Source organism: Rana temporaria, chromosome 5, assembly GCF_905171775.1.
Source record: "Rana temporaria chromosome 5, aRanTem1.1, whole genome shotgun sequence".
NCBI classification, from domain to species: Eukaryota; Metazoa; Chordata; class Amphibia; order Anura; family Ranidae; genus Rana; species Rana temporaria.
The window spans coordinates 92,053,013-92,075,067 of record NC_053493.1 but is presented as its reverse complement, the minus strand read 5'-3'; the positions used below and the strand labels follow the sequence as shown (position 1 = coordinate 92,075,067).

At 44.1% G+C, this 22,055-nt stretch overlaps 1 protein-coding gene across 2 annotated transcripts in view; it reads right to left on the bottom strand.

Annotated features, from left to right (window-relative positions):
* Positions 1 to 18,957, bottom strand: part of LOC120940169 (protein QNR-71-like) — a 29,246-nt gene extending 10,289 nt beyond the window's left edge. Inside the window, exons 1-11 of one of the 2 annotated variants that reach the window (XM_040352852.1) lie at positions 18,867 to 18,957; positions 16,182 to 16,325; positions 14,617 to 14,760; positions 14,380 to 14,538; positions 13,812 to 13,970; positions 12,472 to 12,822; positions 12,207 to 12,383; positions 12,028 to 12,127; positions 11,238 to 11,443; positions 10,224 to 10,311; positions 8,682 to 8,937 (exon numbers count right to left, since the gene is read on the bottom strand). In XM_040352852.1, coding sequence (XP_040208786.1) covers positions 8,784 to 8,937; positions 10,224 to 10,311; positions 11,238 to 11,443; positions 12,028 to 12,127; positions 12,207 to 12,383; positions 12,472 to 12,822; positions 13,812 to 13,970; positions 14,380 to 14,538; positions 14,617 to 14,760; positions 16,182 to 16,325; positions 18,867 to 18,939 — 1,755 coding nt within the window. In that variant the 5' untranslated portion in view covers positions 18,940 to 18,957 and the 3' untranslated portion in view covers positions 8,682 to 8,783. Of the gene's footprint in view, positions 1 to 8,681; positions 8,938 to 10,223; positions 10,312 to 11,237; positions 11,444 to 12,027; positions 12,128 to 12,206; positions 12,384 to 12,471; positions 12,823 to 13,811; positions 13,971 to 14,379; positions 14,539 to 14,616; positions 14,761 to 16,181; positions 16,326 to 18,866 lie in introns of those variants that run through there. The other variant, XM_040352853.1, reaches the window with a different exon arrangement.
* Positions 18,958 to 22,055: the final 3,098 nt, after the last annotated feature.

The window sequence follows — 22,055 nt, the reverse complement described above, 5'->3', positions numbered from 1 at the left end:
TGAGGGTAATAGAAATCAGAGTTCTAATGTTTCCTCCTCCTGTGTATGAAAAGCCTTCAGGTTCATCATGTGATGGAAGATGCCTGATTCTGTGTCCTGGGCCCTGCGCCCTGCCTCATCACTCATGTGCTTTTGGGTCACTTACCATGAATCTCAGATTTAAATTTAACAAAGTTTTTCAAATTTTAGATGTGTGATCGCTATCATTGCAAGAGTAGATTACAATTATCATTTTAATATGGTGTTTATCATGGACAAATTACACCCAAAATAGCTTCAACTTCAGATCCAATTGACTAAATTGTTTGACTTGTCCCTGTCCACATTTCTTGACGTTTACATTTTGTATATAATAGCACTAAAGTTTCACTTTAAAGCGGGGGTTCACCCAAAAAAAATGTTTTTTTTAATTAGATCTAGCATACTAATGATACTAAGGACATTTATTTTCGGAAGGTCATTTTTTTTCTCTCCGTACATACCTTTATATCCTGATTTTGTCCAGGGCTTCCGGGTTCCGATGACTGCGGGACTGGGCGTCCCTATCCTTCGGTTCGATGATTGACGGCTTGTGAAACAGGTCCCCTGTCGCACAACGCGTGTCAACAGATTTCCGGAAATAGCCGAGCTGCGAGTCTGCACTATATGGCGCCTGTGCAGTGAGCTCTACACGGCGGGCGCAGGCGCCGTATAGTGCCGACTCGCAGCTCGGCTATCTCTGGGAATCTGGTGACGCACGTTGTGCGACAGGGGACCTGTTTCACAAGCCGTCAATCATCGAAACGAAGGATAGGAACGCCCAGTCCCGCAGTCATCGGAACCCTGAGGCAGGGATAGGAACGCCCAGTCCCGGAGTCATCAGAACGCGGAAGCCCTGAACAAAATCAGGATATAAAGGTATGTACAGAGAAAAAAAAAATGACCTGCCAAAAGTAAATGTACTTAGTATGCTGGCTTTAATGTTAAAAATGAGTTTTTAGGGTGAACCTCCACTTTAAGCTGGCAACACACATTATAAATTGTGCACCCTTTGTACAATCTCATAGACCTTTACCAGAAAATATATAGTGCCAAGGACTAAACAATCCATTCAAATTATATTTAATTAGACAAGCGCTAAGCACTATATCAATTTGGTGAATCCGAAGAAGATTGTGCAATCACATCGTAATGTATATGGCCAGCTATAAGGTATAATATTGAAACTTGTCCTGAAAGAAACATAAATATTGGCATGCTTGTCTCCTTCTGAAAATGCTAGTTGCCTGGCTGTTATGGCAACCCTCTTAGTACTTTGGGTAGTGGACCTGGAATAAGTATACAAGATAAAGAATGTGGACATTGCTGATCTGTCTGCTTTTTCTGTGTCACTCAGGCCGGATTCACACTTGCGTTTTTGAGCTCCGTTCTCTTTGCCAAGTTCTCAATCAGCTGTTCAGCGGTTCATTTGCGTTTTAGCTGCAAAATTGATGACCTTGGAGAGGGGAGGGAAGTCTCACTGCTGTTATCATGAGGGGGCACTCCACGCCAAATTTCAAATAAAAAAAACGGCATGGGTTCCCCTCCATGAGCCCTTAGGTCTGGTATGGATTTTAACGGGAACCCCCTACGCCGAAAAAAACAGAGTAGGGGTCCCCCCCAAATCCATACCAGACCCTTATCCGAGCACGCAGCCTGGCCGGTCAGGAAAGGGGGTGGGGAGGAGCGAGCGCCCCCCCCCCCTTGAACCGCAACTAGGCCGCATGCCTTCAACATGGGGGGGTGGGTGCTTTGGGGCAGGGGGGGCCCTGTGGCCCCCCCACCCCAAAGCACCCTGTCCCCATGTTGATGAGGACAGGGCCTCTTCCCGACAACCCTGGCCATTGGTTTTGGGGTTTGCAGGCGGGGGGCGTATCGGAATCCGGGGCCCCCTTTAATAAGGGGGCCCCCTGGTCCCGGCCCCCCTCCCTATGTGAATAAGTATGGGGTACATCATACCCCTACCCATTCACCTGTTGGAAAAAATGTCAATAAGAAACACACAACACAGGTTTTTAAAGTAATTTATTAGGCAGCTCTGGGGGTCTTCTTCCGACTTTGGGGGTCTCTTCCAACTCTCCGGCCTTTTCTCCTGCTCTCCGGTGCCTTCTTCCTTCTGACGGGCACCACCGCTTTCTTCTTGCAGCTCTTTTACTAGTGGGGGCCCGGTCTTCCTCGTCGCCTTCTTCCCTCTTCTCTTCTTGAGATGTTGACTCGACTCAACGCTCTGTCCCGATGTAATGCCGGTTGCACGGTGTGCAACGATTTATATAGGCATGGGGCGCGGTCACCCGGTGATGCCACCCGGTGACTACGCCCCATGTGAACTCACAATCCCGGGGAATGATGGGACTGTGAGGTCATATGGGGGCGTGGTCACCGGGTAGCATCACCCGGTGACCACGCCCCATGCCTATATAAATCGTTGCGCAGGTAATGGACTTAATCAGATTATCCGTCCGGGGGACAATTTTGGATGCATCTGCTCCTGACTTAGAGGCTGCAAAGTACCACTGAGCTCTGCGAGCTCCCCAAAAGTGGGATAGCTCCTCTGAAAATTAGGAATATGAAGGGGCATCTGGATTTGATTATTCTTTAGTGGAACCAGTCAGGGAAGCCACTGGCTGGCAGGAGGCGGAGGAAGCACCGCACAAAGTCAAAAAATATTTTCTCAACCTCAAAAAGGTACCAGATACCATTCTCTTTATCAATGAACTTATCCTGGATGAATGGCAAAAACCTGACAAAAAGACAGGTGTCAGTTGGAGGCTGGCAAGATATACCCATTGAAAGAATGCAGGGTAAACCCTCTGATCACAGCTCCAGTGGTTGAAGCAACTTTTAGGCGCCTAGCCAGGTACATCACCCTTCCCATGAAGATAATGGTCAAATACATCATGTTACTCATGTCTGTCAGATGCAAGTAGAAAAGAGCGGATTGGCTGCTCGTCTGACAGGGTGGGTCTGCGCTGATTGATTATCAGCGCAGCCCCCCGAGGATGCCCACACTGGACCACCAGGGATGCCCACCACTTGTGACCACCAGTTATGCCACCCATGCCCACAATGGATACCAATCAGTGCCCATAAGTTATGAAAAATCAATATGAAACACTAATGCCTGCCAATCTGTGATGCCCATCAGAACCATCTATCAGTGCCACCCATCAATGTCCATCAGTGGCCATCCATGCCCCCTATCATTCCCGCCTTTCGGTGCCCATCAGTGCCACCTATGTGTGCCCATCAGTGCTGCATATCAGTGACACCTATCAGCACTGCATATTAGTACCCATCAGTGCCACTTCATTGGGGCCACCCCATTGGTGCCCATCAGTGCCCATCAGTGAAGGAGAAAGTGTACTTATTTTCAACGTTTTTTAACAGAAACAAAACAACAAAAAATCGGTCTTTTTTTATTTGTTTAGCAGAAAATAAAAATCCCAGTGGTGAACTACCAATAAAAGAAAGCTCTATTTGTGGGAATAAAATTATTAAAAAGGAAGGTGTATAAGTGCCCTGTATTGAAGTGGTTAACATCCTTGGACAGGGAATTAAATAGAAAGGAGTGCACACCCATAGTCATGCATTGTGAAAAGAAGTAGTAAAGTACAACCCATGTAGAACTATAAAGAAGGAAGCAGAGCCTGTTTATGTAATAAGCAGAAATGGCTGCACACATACATATTATATATATATATATATATATATATATATATATATATATATATATATATATATTTTTTTACAAAATATACTAAGAAATCTGCTTTTTTAAACATGAATTCTAAAAAGATTTCTCAGGGTCTGTCCTGCAGAAATAATGTCTTGAGACTGAATTCATATCTATACATTGTTTTAATCAGCAGTAAACTGCTGCATTTTACTACATGTTAACATGATGCACACTAATGCAAGCCACTCTGTGTGGTGTGTAGGGATGCCATTCATTCAGAAAAGAACACTAATGAACAAATAAAGTAGACTGTACAGGCTGACAGACCCGCTGTGCAGTGTACCACAATGCAACTACCAGGTCCTGTTTTTACTGTGTTGTGTTGCATTTGCAGGGATGTATTGTTGTTTATTTTATACTTATTTGTAGGTACATTTTACTTGTTCTGTCAGGTTTATGATATCATTATGATTAGTGACAGGTGTCACTTTGGTTGTGAGGGGTTACACTGGGGTATATACAGTATCTCACAAAAGTGAGTACACCCCTCACATTTTTGTAAATATTTTATTATATCTTTTCAAGAAATGACACTTTTGCTACAATGTAAAATAGTAAGTCTACAGCTTGTATAACAGTGTAAATTTTCTGTCCCCTCAAAATAACTCAACACAGTGCCATTAATGTCTAAATCGCTGACAACAAAAGTGAGTACACCACTAAGTGAAAATGTCCAAATTGGGCCCAATTAGCCATTTTCGCTCCATGATGTCATATGACTCGTTAGTGTTACAAGGTTTCAGGTGTGAATGGGGAGCAGGTGTGTAAAATTTGGTGTTATCGCTCTCTATCTCTCTCATACTGGTCACTGGAAGTTCAACATGGCACCACATTTCAAATAACTCTAGGATCTGTAGGAACTCTAGGATTTGAAAAAAAAATTGTTGCTCTACATAAAGGTGGCATAGGCTATAAGTGATTGCCAAGACCCTGAAACTGAGCTACAGCACGTGGCCAAGACCATACTGCGGTTTACCAGGACAGGTTCCACTCAGAACAGGCCTCGCCATGGTCGACCAAACAAGCACGTGCTCATCGTCATTTCCAAAGGTAGTCTTTGGTAAATAGATGTATGAGTGTTGCCAGCATTGCTGCAGAGGTTGAGGGGATGGGGGTCAGCCTGTCAGTGCTCAGACCATATGTCGCACACTGCATCAAAATGATCTGCATGGCTGTCATTCCAGAAGGAAGATGATGCACAAGAAAGCCCCCAGTTTGCTGAGGACAAGCAGACTTAGGAAATGGATTACTGGAACCATGTCCTGTAATCTGATGAGACCAAGATAAATGTATTTGGTTCAGATGGTGTCAAGCGTGTGTGGCGGCAACCAGGTGAGGAGCACAAAGACAAGTGTATCTTGCCTACAGTGAAGCATGGTGGTGGGAGTGTCATGAGTGCTGCCATCACTGGGGAGCTACAGTTCATTGAGGGAACCATGAATGCCAACATGTACTGTGACATACTGAAGAAGAGCATGATCCCCCTCCCTTCGGCGACTGGGCCACAGGGCAGTATTCCAACATGACAACAACCCCAAACACACCTCCAAGACGACCACTGCTTTGCTAAAGAAGCTGAGGGTAAAGGTGATGGACTGGCCAAGTATGTCTCCAGACCTAAACCCTATTGAGCATCTGTGGGGCATCCTCAAATGGAAGCTGGAGGAGCGCAAGGTTTTTAACATTCACCAGCTCCGTGATGTCGTCGTGGAAGAGGACTCCAGTGGCAAACTGTTATTATACCTCCCTAAGGAAGGGACTATGTAAAGCCCACACATGTCAACTACTCTGACTTATTTGATGCTGTCTGTGCAATAAAATATATGAAAAGAAAATTTCTGGAATGCTGGTGACTTCCTGCCTTTTATATGGTTTCTGAACTGCACCATCTATTGTGGTCACCAAGAGAACCCACTGGCTAAGTTGGTCATGGACTATTGGCTCTAAACATGGATTTTTGCTTAGATGCTACTCACCATATGTGGAAATTTTAGCCATATGTATATAGAAAGACAATACATGTGTATATTTGATGTACTACAGGCATACCCCACTTTTAAGTACACAATGGGACCAGAGCATGTAAAACAAAAATGTACTTAAAGTGAAACAATACCTTTTTTTCACTTCTAGGGTGTAGTTCAGGGACTGTAGTGGGGGTGTCAGGAGCTGTAGTTGAGGTCTCAGGGGCTGTAGTGGGGGTGTCAGGGGCACACTGGAACATGGTGGGCTATGCTCTCGGAACTTCAGCTCCTCCTACTGCGGCTGTAAAATGTCTGTACAGTACTTGTAAGGCACTTTACATACACTCACGGGTATGTCCTTACTCGCGAGTGTATGTAAAGTGAGTGTACTTAAAGCGGGGTATGTCTGCAATTTGTATTTCATTTTGTACCTTGCACAATTAAAGTTGACTGATTGTAGATCCTTATATCTAACAAATGAATGGCCACGTTCTTTCCTGAAGAAGCCATACAGCGAAACATGTAGAAAACATAAATGTGATTACAGTAAATCATTGTCTATAAATATATTTTCAAAGAGGAAGTGATGTACTAAAAGGGAAGTGGTTGCTTTTGGCGGTTTTGTGCTTTCCGTTTTGGTTGTTTTGTATGGTGCTGGGCTATGTCTTTGTGACATGGATTACCTTTTGATCATATTACTGATCATCACTTAGGTGAATGTGATTCCACAGATTGTGGAAGAGAGTTCCACAGCCTTACCACTGAGTAAAAAACTCTACGTATCAGCTGCCGTCATGATACGAGTAGCTGACTATATGAGCTGTATAGTCAGCTATGAGTAAGCACTGAGTATTAGTGTGAAGCGTCAGCTGTGTATCCCGTTTTCACCTTTTGCTGTGGATTGTAGTGTATTCCATTTTACCATTAAAGGACAATTCAGGAATCTTTTCCAGGAGTGCGGCTGTCCAAATATTTTCTCTTTTGTTTTATGATACGGCAGCAGGTCGGCTCTCCTGCGCAAACCGCTGTAGGTGTACGTCGGTCCGTGCAAGGAGGATAGCAGGTGCACCACAGGAGCAAGCCCATGTGTTCCATGGACTCAATGTCCGCTGGCGACCCACGATTGCTGTGTACAAAGGCAGACTGGGAACTGCCTATGTAAAAAAGGCGATTCCCCGTTTTGCCTAATGACATTTCAGAGGGCTTCTGTTCCCAGTGATCAGGAACAGTGATCTCTGTCATGTCCCAGGGAGCTCATCCCACCCACAGTTAGAACACACCCAGGGAGCACCGTTAACCCTTTCCCTGCCAGTGTAATTTTTAAATTGATCAGTGCATTTTTATAGCACTGATCAATGGAATATATCACTGGTCCCCAAAAAGTGCAATGTCTGTCCCGCTTCAAAATCGCAGATCGCTGCCATTACCAGTACGAAAAATATCGGCCGAAACTGATGCCTAAATAATTTAATTTTTTAGGGGATATGTAGTTTTATTTCAACATTGTGGTTTTTGTTTCTTGCTCTAAAATAACAGAGGTGATCAAATACCACCAATATAAATCTCTATTTGTGGGTAAAAAAGGACATCAATTTTGTTTGGGTACAGAGTTGCGCAATTGTCAGTTAAAGCGACGCAGTGCTGTATCACAAAAAATAGCCTGGTCATTAAGAGGGCAAATCCTTCCGGGGCTGAAGAGGTTAAGGTTAAACGGCTTCTCCTACAATTTGATTACGTAGCCCGTGTCTTTCTATACTCCCTGAAACTGAATAGTTTCAGGGAGTAATCAGAAAGCCAGAGGACTCTTTTCCCCAGGGAGAATACGTTTTATGTTTGTAGTCTTTCCTTGTAACCAAGGTCCTCCAGTCCCCTTACTAATGTCGCTGGACTCTCCCCAGCTCCAACACATCCTTCCTGAGGATTGATAAGCAGAACTGGACACCATACCCAAAAGTGCAGATAGTCTTAGCAGAAGGTGAAGCATAGCTCACCGTGCTAGAAAATGTAATTCTCCATGGGGATGAGTTCAATCAGTGTCTGTACATAACACTTTACTAGACACCATAACAACCTTGGTGCTGTGATGTTTGAAGTCAAACCAGATGTTTAACAATCAGCAGATATTCCAAAGGGGTTGTAAAGGAAACTTTTTTTCTTCATAACAAGCATCCTTTACCTGGAGACATTTCTTTTCACTTCCTCATTGTTAATTTTTGCTCAGAAGTTGCTCCATTACTTCTCTGTTCACTTCCTGCTTGTCTGATTGTTACTGACCACCGTGATGGGAGGCTTTACTGCGGTGGTCAGTGACGTGCTCGCCCCCTCCTGGGAACTACATCTGTGCGGCAGGACACTCTACATGTTAGAGACTTCAAGGAGGTGTGCATTACTGGGAAATGTAGTTCTTTCATGGACGAGCACCACAAACCAGGAAGTGAATGAGAGAACAGAAACTAGAAGCCGGAGGTGATATAGATGAAGGAATTAAATAGGTATTTACTAGTTTAACAGAATCATTACACTATTGTCTACCTTCCAGTCATTAAATTTTAGGCAAAAAAAATAATAATTAGAAATATGTATATTCCAGAAAATGTATATTTGTTCATCTCAGGACTTGAGCCATGCCCCCCGTAACATGGCTCATCCCCACCCCCTTTCCTGACCTGTGTGCTTGGGTCTGCAGGGGGGGGGGGGTGATACAGACCGAAGGGTCCGTTATGGTTTGAGGGGGAACCTACGCCAGGTTTTGGCATGAGTTTCCCCTAAAGATTCATAGTCAGACTCCGCAGGGCAAAGTCGAAAACAGTCATGTCCTACCAGTGTGAACCCAGCAAGTTACAACTACCTCCCAAAATGACCCATTTTTGGAAAGTAGACATCCCAAGTTTAGTAAGAGGCATGGCAAGTTAAAGATTTTCCCCACAACTTTGCAAAAATAAAATAAAAATACTGATACATAATTTTAAAGGAGGGAGCATATTTTATTATACCCCATCTAACAAACATTACAGTCAGTATCCAAGATCATGCAAGTTTAAACAGTGCAAGGGCATTGCAGCAAGTTAGATTATTCCAGATTTGTTTTTCAGCAGTGGATCATACTCATTGTGGTTTCCATGAAGCAAGGCATCTTTGACTTGTCTGAAGTACACATTGATCTGACTGCCTCCACTTCCATCTGTTGCATTCCTGATGGGCTTGTACTCCTTGTATTTCCTAAGAGATAAAAGTTCAGTTGGTTTAAAAGCTGCAGGTGACCATGCATTTCTTAAATTTTCTCCCATACCATGATCAGAAAATCTGTAAAGATTACCATCAAGTGTACCTGAATATTTCAGTTTCCAATAGAAGTGGTCTCTGCGGGAGAGGGGGACCCCCTCCCGCCAGAGCAGTCGGCATAGCCGATTGCGTCCTTCTGATGGCTGGGTATAGAGACGAGTGAATGGGGGAAATTACCCCCCACCTTCATACTATAGAGACGAGTGAGGTCTTTTTGACACCAGATCTCATATTTAAGAGATTGTCATGCAATAGGAATAAAAGTTTTATTATAAATCAGTGTGCAGAAGCGAATGCATACGTGAGCAGCACCCATGTATGGAAGCGGTGTTCAAACCACACATGTGAGGCATCACCGATTGGTAGAGCAATTTTAGACCTCCTCTAAATAACAAAAAAACAACCTGTAGAATATTTTTTAAACGTCGCCTATGGAGATTACGGGTGTAAAAAAAAAAAAAAGTTGCCATTCCACGAGCAGGCACAACTTTGAAGTGTGACATGTTGGGTATCAATTTACACGGCATTACCTTGTTACAAAAAGTGAGCCCAATTTTATTATAAAAAGTATCCCCCCCCCCCCAAAAAAAAAAGTTTGGGGGCTCCAAGTAATTTTCTAGCAAAAAACCCTGTTTAACTTGTAAACAACAAGTGTCAGAAAGAGGCTTGGCCATTAAGCGGTTAAGGTAAGCTCTAGTTTAGGCTCCCATTTTTTTTACAGCTCAGAGTGGCATCAGGGGGTTCAAGGTCTGCAGACCCAGGTACAGTATGTGTGAAAAGCATTAACTCACAGGTGCTAGTGTAGCCCAACACATTTTGTATGCCACTGGTGAGGCTGGCACCACACATTTGAAGTAAAGGCTAGTGTTGAGTAAAGATACTTGCTGTATAATCCTAAGGTGCACAGCCCAGAGTATTGAGCCTAGACAAGAGATGGCAGTGGCCAGTCATTTTAGACTGAACTGCTGTTATTGGCAGACGATCTACATGCATGGCCAATAAGATTAGGTAAAAGAAGCAAATATGGCATGTCAGGTGGGTAGTGCAGACGTAGTACAAGATTAAACTAGGAAGGGAAAGCCAATGCCTTTCTAAAGATCAGCTAGTCTTACTAGCTACTAGTTACAGAAACCAGTCCATTGTGTCATCTCAAGAAGGCAAGCTATGCCATCAAGTCTGTACAAAAAAAAAAAAAAAAAAACCCCCCGAGCTGAAGCACTCACCTGTACAGAAGAACACCAGCCACTGCTGCAACAAGGACCACCAATCCAAATATAGCCAGGACTACAGAGGTTGTTTTTGTTCCAGATCCTAGAAGAGAAAGAGCTTTAGGCTTATCCCTCAAGGCACAAGTAGGATTTTCTAGTCTTCAATACCTATATGGTATTGCTAGCTTGTCCTCCTGATTTATGCAAGGTAACGCTTGCCATGGCGCTGTATCCTTGGTCCTGCAGTATTGGGTCATATACATCGCCTTTCACATGTCTAGAGTAAGGTGCCACAAAGCTACCTGTGTGCATGCACTGTCACAATCCTTGTGACTACAGCTGTAAAGTAGCAGATTTGAACTTGGGAAGGTATTTCAACACTTCATAATGGCCAGTGTTCCAGCACTAAAGACTACTGGTGTGAACTAGCCAAGACATGCAGTTCCGATTCAGGTCTTGGGACATCAAGGATGAGCTCCAGCGTGTTCAGTGCCCACATGCAGAGCCTGCCAGGAAGTCAGCGCTGTGCTAATCACATGCAGTGAGACATTGTCCCAATGTGCAGCTGCAGAGAGCAGGAAATGTCTAACTGCCAGCGATTAGCGCAGTGCCGACTTCCTGGTGGGCTCTGCAAACACGCTGGAGCTCATCCTTAGTTTAACAAATGGTAATGTGTTTTGGAATAATGCTTTAAGTACCTGCACTATAGCATACTAGAAACAAATGCATTATGAGTGTCCATGCAAAGTCATTTAGCTGCCTTGGTAAAATGCACAAGCCTATTCTTCACCCAACTGGTCTCGCTTGCAAATACTCAAGCTCATTTTTTTTTTTTTTTTTTAAAGTCTAACTGCCTTCATTGGGCCCTTAATGCATCTCTAGCTACCAATTAGCCTTATTGTCCTGCATAACACTAGTCAGTGTGCTCCAGTACTGTCTGCACGGCTTCACCAACAAACCCCTCTACACAGCAAGGTCAATCGTGCCCCCCCTCCAGTTTTAAGATTACACCCACCACATTACTATTACCTGCATCTACATAGACCAGGGTACTGGCAAGAGCCAGACTTGCATCATCACTTAGGGTAATATTGACACAGTAGGATCCTGGTTCTGCAAATGTTCTTCGTAGGGTCAAGAGGCACTGGTCTGAAGCTGGAATTGGATCACATACCATGTTCTGAGGAATCATGCAAGAAGCATCTGAAACAATTGTGCAGGCATCTGTAGGCATGCTGGAAGACGAACATTATTAGAATACTGAAGAACAGGAGTCTATACCTCCCAACTCTGAGATGGGAATGAGGGATACCTATTAGCAAAAGTATGCAAGCATAGGACATGCCCCCCCTTAAGGAGAATTGCAGATTTAACCAATAAAGTGTGACCCCCCCCAGTGCTTTACCACTACTATTCATCTCTATTGGAATTTACAAATGCAGCCATTTAGAAATTGGATGAAAGGTTTAGCACTGGGAAGCACTTTTTGATATAGTACATTTTGTATACAACTATATAGATCAGACCAAAATGAGGGACAAAGAAGGAAATGGTTCCAAATCAGGGACAGTTAGGAGCCTAGGCAAAGAAGATGTCCTGGGGGCCAAACTGAAACCCTAGTTTGCCTGCAGTGAACTAGTATAATTGTGCCGTCAATACTGTGCACTGTCACTCCACATGTAGCTCTGATGCAAGGGAATATGCCAGTAGAAGAAAGCAATTGGGGCAGATTCATCCTGCAATTGAAAAGCAGCACTGTAGACTGCAGTATAGCCCATTCCATCTCGACCCATCTATACATCAAATGCCCCATACCTACCTGCCTTCACAGGACACCACAAAATCAATTACAGAATTGTCAGCCTGGGAGGGCACTTGGATGGTGTTCATTTCAATAATATTCATACCAAGGATGCCATCTAAATAAAAAAAATATATAAGTTAAACATTTAGGCCACATTCTAATCCATGAAAAAGATCTGAATGCTTTCCACCTACCTACAACTGTAATTTTTGCATTATAGTAGCCATATCTGTAGATAAAGCACCCAGGTACAGAGGTAGTTGTCAGTACAGTTGAATGGGTAGTGGGGGTAGCATGGGTAGTAGTATTCTGTTCTTCTGTAGTTAGTGGAAAGGTCTCGGTTATGAAGGGTGGCACTTCTGTGATGTTACCTTTTGGACAAAACAGTTATTTTAATCCTTGTTGCATAAGAACACACTTAAGAAGCAAAACAATTACAAACCACACACACACACCTACCAGTTGTGTTTGTAGTTGTATGGGGTGTGGTGGTTGTTGGCATCTGTGTAGTTGGTGCTCTTGTTGTAGGTGTAACGGGTTGACAGGGTCCTGGAATGGCAGCTTTGATGGTTAGGTTCAGACTGAAGTTTCCAAGCAAGGTGTAAGTATGAGTGGAGACTGGGTTATTGGACACAAAGGAGCCATTGCCATCACCATAGGTCCAGTTAAAAGACAGAATGGATTTGTTGAGGTAGTGGCTCGGATCATGGATTTTAACATCAAATGAAATTGGAGAATCTTTGATATAGATGTGGTCAGAGGAATTCTTGTCATTTTTCTGGGAAATGTTCACATAGAAAGGAATTTGATCTGAAGAGAAGAAGAAACAGTGAGCCAATACATGCAAGAAGTTACGTTTCTGTACACAAACATCCACATTGCATTTCACAGAAATCTGTGCTGAAGCGCATAACACCATTATAGTAGGACTGGTGTAGAAATTGTACGCCATATTTGCAAATCCCCCCCGCAAAAGCTACCCTTCAAACATGTATCAAAACATAATACCCAACAAACCTCAGATTACTAATCTTTATGGAGGCTTGGTGTGAAAATAAATGATCTTTAAGTAGAACTAGAGGCAAAATCTAGAGGAAGGAAAAAAAAAAAAAAAAAGTGGGGGATCTCTGCAAGTTAAAATAGAGAATTGACTGGGATACCCAAATCACCAGAACTAGTGTCCCCATTGGTAGACCCCCCCCCTACTTTCCTGGGGAAAGACAACCATGCATTTCTAACCCCCCCCCCCCCCCCAGAATATTTCAATATTTGAGCATTTCTCCCCCCAGACTATTGCTGCAGGAATACATGTGCTCCCACTGTGGAGACTCTTCAAATTTAGAGTCTGCAGGATGCATTGGCCTGCAGCTTATGCATGCATTTGCAAATGTGTGCTACCAAACCACCGTTTTTGACACATACTGTTAGACAGGTTAATTCAGTTGGTCACAGGCTGGTTGGCAAGTTAAGCTTGGAAATTCTTTGGTTTTATTTGACATGTACGGCCAACACCACTTTAACCCAGAGGTGGTAATGGAGTGTGGACAATTACCATTTGGGGGTTATAAGTCAGCTTTCTTGCAGTCATAGTGGCAGGCAGTGTTGTCACCAATACCAAAATGAAGGAATTGCCAACAGAAAAGAAAAAGTTCCACAAAGACAGGATTCTAAGTGTTCTCTACTTTGATGCACCATATGGATGCAGATAATTTAAAGCATGTTATATTTATAACTACATTTCCCAAGTCACCAGAACCAAGAATATGTACAGACAAGTTTTGATCAGCATCTTCACTTACCTGTTACAATGTACAGGCCACTTGCTTTAGCAACAGGGTAATGTCTTCGATTGCCTCTCCTAAAAACAGTCACCTCCATCATCTGTGCACCAGCTGTGATGTTTGTAGTATTTATTGAGAGAACAGCTGAAGATCTTCCAGTCATCTGATAGTACTGGCCTGGATATAGAAAATACCTTCAGAAGCAAGTCAACCTCTTACAGCATTCAGGCTAGTTCCCCCCACAGCATTCAGTCTAGTTCCCCCCAGAAACATTTGGGCCTCAGGAAATCGGAAGAAAATACTTTGAAGCCAATTTGCACATGAACACGGCATATCCAAATGTTATCACTTGCACGATATCCACAAAAGGCCCATACAAACTAGCTGCCAAGTGACTGGCTATATTACTATGTGTAGAAAGTTGCCCTTGGTTGTGCAGTATGGCAGGAGCCTGAATAGAATCTCTGCACAGATTCAGGGGAAAAGAACCCCCCCCTCCCAACCATACCTCAACTTGTCAAAGCTGTAATTCAGCCAGCCATTTTCTATGATATCTACATAGAGAATAACTAAGAATGATACCAACCCAGTGTTTGAAAGATGTAGATGAAGTTATGGTGTCTCCAGTCATGGTGGTGAGGAAAGGGTCTTCCATCTGGAAACTGGTTTGAAAAACTGCAGTTTCCTTCATTACAGAACTGTACCCATTTGGTCCAGTTATACACATACTGATCACTAAAGGAAGCTGAAATAAAGTAGGATTAGAGAAAGCCAGCCAAACCTACCTCTTGACAGTTATGGATAAAACCATACACCTATATACCATTAGCACAGCCTTGTTGATAGACTATATCCCCATCTTCATTCTCCTTTTGACATCTGGGAAACTGCAGAGCCACAGAAAATGTAACATTTGACCCTATCAGTGCAGGACTGTCACTGGTCAAACGTGCCACTACTTTGCCACCTAAAAAACAAAAACCCTGTGTTAGGTTAAGGCAGATTCCAGTAGCAAAGACATCAATGTAATGAAAAAGGTATAACTGGCCACTTGTCAGTGACATGCTTCTGGTACATAAGTGGTGAAGGTTGCTAGATTTTCCCCAACCAAGTCCTCAACTCTGCCCACCCTTCACTTATTAATTTGACACATCTTGTGTAGCACCCTGGTGTTTAGGCAGGTTGCTCCTAAATGCATCTGCCAGGTGTAGTTACCTTGGCTCATTGTTAGACATCACTTCAGTTCACCCCAAGTCTAGAATTGCTGCACTTCTCCTGCTAGGTAGGTGGTGACATTAAATACAAGAGCAAATCTCAGCCAATGGGCAGGGGTTTTCTTAAATCCTTTGGCCTGATGGGAGAACCTATATATTTGGGAGGAGTCAAGCAATTGGCGGTCTGTGCGATAGCTGTAAGCGTTTTACTGCTAGGCCAGAGTTTGGGCCTATCCTGGGCACATCTGGCTGCTAGGCTGTTTGAGGGCCTATCCAGAACCAGGAGAGCAGCGCAGGGTTGGGATTGGGGCTTGCAGTCCAGCCAGAATGGACAGTTATGCCAGACGGAGAACCTCTCGTCACTAAAGAACCAACTACCTTATAATCGGGGACCACAGCGAGTAGCTGAAGCAAATATCAGAATTCTCACCAACCAAGGATGGTGAAGAATCAGGAAACTTCAGCAAGTATCAAGTCAGCAGAGGTTACGCTTGCAGAGCAGTCTTGTGTGTGTGTCAAGTGCCAAGCTAGGTACCCAGCAGAGAAGCAGGGGGGGGCACATGACGCTTAAGGAAGGTACTATGATGAATATTGGAGGACCTCAAAGGATTCAGTGGCAGTGAATCTAGTCTAGCGAGACTGGGGGCTCAGTGGGTTGAAGTAAAAGAAGAGCGTAGTGGAAGTGAAGGAACTTTTACAACTTGTGTTAGAAACTGTTGCCATAGGAGACCACATTTCTACACATACAGATGTTGGGTCTTCCTGGATGCCTTTCCCTGCATGGCTGTCTCTTTAGAAGTCTTGGAGTCTACCAAAAAAAAAAAAAAACGCAACTGCCCAAGGGTGTCCTAGCCCTAACCCTCTTTAGTCAGAGGCCATAGTTTAGTCCTAGTAATTGTAAGACAAAAACTACAGACCTAGTAGGTTTCTGACAAATATAGTATACATAAAGCAAAGTTATGAGTAGGGCATGACTGGCTGGTTTGGCCTTGCCTTTCTCAGACATTAAGGTAATGCCTTTTGGGCAGTAGTCATTGAAGTGCTCACATTGGAAGACTTATGCATTTAGAAACATGTCATGCCAGGTCCACTATAAAAACGAAACATTGTATTTAGTACCTGAAAGCTTGTAAAAATTGTAGTAATGAAATTATGGTGACAGCTTAGACATTACCTCTCCAACAGTTTTCCCATCTAGGATCACCAGATTTCCAGGCAGGATAAAGCTTGTCATCCCAAGAGCTGCTGGTCGGGGACCAACCATGTACAAGGCGATTGTCATGGCCAGTCCTTTCAAACTCTGACACATCTTGGAAACCTGTAAGAAAAACAATTTTAGCTCTTGATATTCCAAACCATGAAAAAAGGTTGATTGATGCCGACATGCATTACCAAACGTGTGAATCTGAAAGAATTGGTCAACCCTTACAAGTTGTGTCTTACCAGATTACAAGCATTTGCCACAGGAGTTATGCATGTACCATAAAAACACATGTTGAGACTGACCAGTTGAGGAAAGTTTGGAGTCACCAGTATACCTTTTGGAAATAAACTATTAGGACAGTTACTTAGACCTAGAGAATCACTAGAATTTATGGCATTCTAGTGGAACAGTTTACCCAGCCCACTTCCAACCAAATTTTAAATTAGCTGCAAAAGGCAGTCTATTAAAGTCACAGGATTTCAATAGAGTCAAAGACACTTGGCGAAAGGCACTAGTACTATGCTGTAAAGTTTATATTTGCTTCCTTTCTGAAATTTTTTGGACTGTGACCCTTGCTTAAACTACATTAAAAAAAATTCCCAAATATTAATCATTGCCAAACATATGCCATTTTACATTGTTTCTTGTGGTGGCCCAAAGTATTACAAGACGCATCAAAGCTCCCATGGCAAGTTTAAAGTGGACTATTGAAATTTTAAAGTACAACTAGAATTTGACCGCTACCAATTTTGTAGCCACTAGGAAAGCTGGAAGTAGTCACAGAAACCAAAATTTAGGCCTTAATAGCCAAAATAAAAACAGTTCCTGGAATACTACTGACAGGAGCCTGCCTGACCCAAACCACATTTCCCTACACTTTCAGAGCACTGCTATACAGACACTATGGGGCTTATTTACTAAAGCTAGGATAGATAGATATTTTTCTCAAAAATCACTGCTCTTGTTTATAGTGCAAAACTATTAAATGTAGCACTTGAGCATCCCAACGCAAAACGTTAAACTTGCTTAAAGGGGGTTGTAAAGGTTCCGCCGCTAGATCGTTCTTACAGGCGGCGGGAGGGGACATCCCCCCCCCTCCCACCTCCATCCGGTGCTTCTCCGGGCTCTCCCGTGCCATCGGGGGCCCGGAGAACGAATCGTCCGGCGCTGGCAGGAAGCATAGAGATGACTGTTGACCAGATGGTCACCAGTCATCTCTATGACCGTTGGAGGACCCGGGCGCGATGTGATGACGTCACGCACAGGTCCCCGTAAGTAAACAAAGCCGCAATTGCAGCTGCTAAGCAACAGTAAGCATGAGATCGGTGAATTTTTTTTCACCGATTTCATGCTTTCCAGCCTGGAGGAGAGATGTGGGGTCTTATTGACCCCGCATCTCTCCATAAAGAGTACCTGTAAAAAAAAAAAAAAAAAAAAAGAAATAAATATGTAAAAAAAAAAAATTTTTTTAACGCCCCTGTCCCCAGTAACTCACGTGCAGAAGCAAACGCACACGCAAGTCCCACTGACATATGTAAACACCGTTTAAACCACATGTGAGGTATCGCCGCGTGCATTAGAGTGCCAGCAACAATTCTAGCACTAGATCTCCGCTGTAAATCTAAACTGGTAACCTGTAAAAAGTTTCAAAGCGTTGCCTATGGAGATTTTTAAGTACCAAAGTTTGGCGCCATTCCATGAGTGTGCGCAATTTTAAAGCGTGACATGTTAGGTATCCATTTACTCTGCGTAACATCATCTTTCATATTTTACAAAAAAAAAAAAAAAAAAAAAAAAAAAAAAAAAAAAATTGGGCTAACTTTACTGTTAATTTTTTTTCCAAAAAAAAAAAAAGGCGTTTGAAAAATTATTGCGTAAATACCGTGCAAGATAAAACATTTCAATGACCGTCGTTTTATTCCCTAGGGTGTCTGCTAAAAAAAAAAACATATATAATGTTTGGGGGTTCTGCGTAATTTTCTAGCAAAAAAAAAAATTATGATTTGTACATGTAGGAGAGAAGTGCCAGAATAGGCCTGGTATGGATGTGTGTATAAAAGCCCTGTATGGAAACAGTTAAAGCAGAAATTCCACTTTTGGGTGGAACTCCGTTAACTTGAAGAGCACCAGAATTAAAACAGAGGCAAGTGCTGTTCAGGTTGTAAGGGTGTGCAGCAAACGTATGAGCAGTCTTCAGGATTAAGCAAGCCACATAAAAACGCAAGGACCTACCTAAACAGATGCACAGATTACCAGCTCTCTGAAATAGAGACCCTTTTAGCACAAAGTATATAGGCACAGCCATCTACAATTTAGAAAGGGATATAAAAAAGTAGTGATTTCTACCTACAGGGAAGCCTAGAGTTATTACCAATATCCCCCATATAGGGTGATACTGCAGGACTAGTAAGAGCAACTACTCAAAGGAGGTATTCAGGGAAAGAGGGGGGGGGGGGGGTAGGATCTCATGGTGACCATACATGCATTAACTAATGAGCCAATTACCTTTTTCATTAAATAGTCAGTTTTAGTCAACTGAGAAATTATGTTATAGTTTAAACTACCTCACACAATTCAAAAGAAAGACCCTTTAACAATAAGCATATCCCATTAATAAAAAAAAAAAAAAAAAAAAAACTTCAAACACAAACTCACGTGTTCCTGCCTGGGCAGCAGAGATCAGCCAGACACTGAGCACCAACCAACCCCTCACCACTGCAGCCTGCATTGCAAAAAAGTGAATTGTTTCCTCTCCTTCCAGCACAGCGGTATTTAAACTCTACTAATCACAGCTGAGGGTAATAGAAATCAGAGTTCTAATGTTTCCTCCTCCTGTGTATGAAAAGCCTTCAGGTTCATCATGTGATGGAAGTTGCCTGATTCTGTGTCCTGGGCCCTGCGCCCTGCCTCATCAGTCATGTGCTTTTGGGTCACATCATGAATCTCAGATTTTAACAAATTTTTTCAAATTTCAGAGGTGTGATCGCTATCATTGCCTGAGGAGATGACAATTATCATTTTAATATTGTGTTTATCATGGACAAATTACACCCAAAATAGCTTCAACTTCAGATCCAATTGACCAAATTGTTTGACTTGTCCCTGTCCACATTTCTTGACGTTTACATTTTGTATATAATAGCACTAAAGTTTCACTTTAAGCTGGCAACACACATTATAAATTGTGCACCCTTTGTACAATCTCATAGACATTTACCAGAAAATATGTAGTGCCAAGGACTAAACAATCCATTCAACTTATATTTAATTAGACAAGCGCTAAGCACTATATCAACTTGGCGAATCCGAAGAAGATTGTGCAATCACATCATATATATATGCTAGTTGCCTGGCTGTTATGGTAACCCTCTTAGTACTTTGGGTGGTGGACCTGGGATAAGTATACAAGATAAAGAATGTGGACATTGCTGATCTGTCTGCTTTTTCTGTGTCACTCAGGCCAGATTCACACTTGTGCGTTGTGTTTTTGAGCTCCGTTCTCTTTGCCAAGTTCTCAATCAGCTGTTCAGCGGTTCATTTGCGTTTTAGCTGCGAATTTGATGACCTTGGAGAGGGGAGGGAAGTCTCGCCGCTGTTATCACGAGGGGGCACTCCATGCCAAATTTCAAATAAAAAAACGTCATGGGTTCCCCTCCATGAGCATACCAGGCCCTTAGGTCTGGTATGGATTTTAACGGGAACCCCTACGCCGAAAAAACGGTGTAGGGGGCCCCGAAATCCATACCAGACCCTTATCCGAGCACGCAGCCTGGCCGGTCAGAAAAGGGGGTGGGGACGATTTATATAGGCATGGGGCGCGGTCACCGGGTGATGTGACCATGCCCCATATGACCTCACAGTCCCGGGGAATGATGGGACTGTGAGGTCATACGGGGGTGTGGTCACCGTTTGGCATCACCCGGTGACCACGCCCCATACCTATGTACTATGCCTGTGTACTTTATGGTACTGGTGCTAGTTAAATTTAAGGGTAGATCAGAGTGTAGTTAAACTCTAAACCAGATTGTTAAGTGCAAAACAGGGTCTCTGTCTCAGCTTGGCTGTGCTGTGGGCTATTCTGTTGCGGTGGGGTGTTCTTCCAGCCCCGGTGCTGCAGGTGGCAGCAGTGGAGTCAAGGTTTGGGTGCTCTTTTCCAGCAGCCAATCGGGAGGGTTTGTCCTCGCTGTGCATGCTGGGGAGGGGTATTTATGGGGCAGACACGATCGGTTCTGGGTCTTCTTCATCGAATGTGGCACCCACCTTTAGGGTGACAACATCACGGCGCACCGGCGTTATGGCCTACCTGGACTGGGCGTGCGTGCCACGCGGTGTTCCTGGTTCCGGGACCATGCTGGCCCGGAGCATCTGAACAGCGACCGGGACCCAGTGAGAGACTGGGTTCCCACTTTTGAAGATCCCAAGCTGTACTGCTGTTCGGTGGGAAGTCAGTCTGAGGAGCGCCATTGAGAGGCTGGTGGCCCAAAAGGGCCTGGACAAACCACCAGGAAATCAAGGTAGCCGCACACTGAGGGATTGATCAACTTGTCAGTCGGTACCTGGGCGACAAGTTAAAAGAGATCCAGGCGTAACTTATCCAAGGAGGGATATCTACAAGAATTCAATCCAGAGATGGCCTGTGGCAGAGGTGTCTTTCTGAGGCTCACTGAGGGAGGTCTGTGGCAGAGACTATTTCCTCAAGTTCAAGTTCACCAAGGAGGGTCTGTGGCAGAGACTTTATCCTACAATTGTCCGAGTTATGCTCCGGGTGCCAGGTCAGTCAGAGAGGCCTGTCCGGGTACACTAAACCCACTCAGGCAGGAGTGGCGCAGAGAAGTGTTACGCTTGGGAGCAGGGCTGTTTCCCTATTATCACGCCTGAATCTGCTATTCTCCCTTCTTCTTCAACTTTACTTTCCTCACCACAAGTTTATTGTTTTTACCCGGCTGGGTAATAAAGAGCACTGCAAAGAGCACCTGTCTGGACATTCCTTTACTCCTTTACTTACTACTATATGCAATACGCATCATTCACCCCTAGGAATTCTGAGGAGCCGTGAGGTAATGTGCCGCCCAAAAATCCAGCAGCTCCACTGGGGGTAGTGCTACACCTATATAAATCGTTGCGCACCGTGCAACCGGCATTACAGAAAGATGGAGCATCGAGTCAACATCTCAAGAAGAGAAGAGGGAGGAAGGTAACGAGGAAGACCGGGCCTCCACTAGTAAAAGAGCTGCAAGAAGAAAGCGGTGGTGCCCGGCAGAAGGAAGAAAGCACCGGAGAGCGGGAGAAGAGACCGGAGAGTCGGAAGAGACCCCCGAAGTTGGATGAAGACCCCCGGAGTCGGAAGAAGACCCCCAGAGCTGCCTAATAAATTATTTTAAAAACCTGTGTAGTGTTTCTTATTGATTTTTTTTTTCCACCAGGTAAATGGGTAGGGGTATGATGTACCCCATACTCATTCACATAGGGTGGGGGGCCAGGATCTGGAGCCCCCTTAGTAAAGGGGGCTCCCGGATTCCGATAAGCCCCCCGCCCACAGACCCCGACAATCAACAGCCAGGGTTGTCGGGAAGAGGCCCTGTCCTCATCAACATGGGGACAGGGTGCTTTGGGGTGGGGGGCCACAGGGCGCCCCCCGGCCCCAAAGCACCCACCCCTCCTATGTTGAGGGCATGCAGCCTGGTACTGTTTAGGAGGGGGCGCTCGCTCGTCCCCACCCCTTTTCCTGACCAGCCAGGCTGCGTACTCGGATAAGGGTCTGGAATGGATTTGGGGTGGACCCCCCACACTGTTTTTTCGGCGTAGGGGGTTCCCGTTAAAATCCATACCAGACCTAAGGGTCTG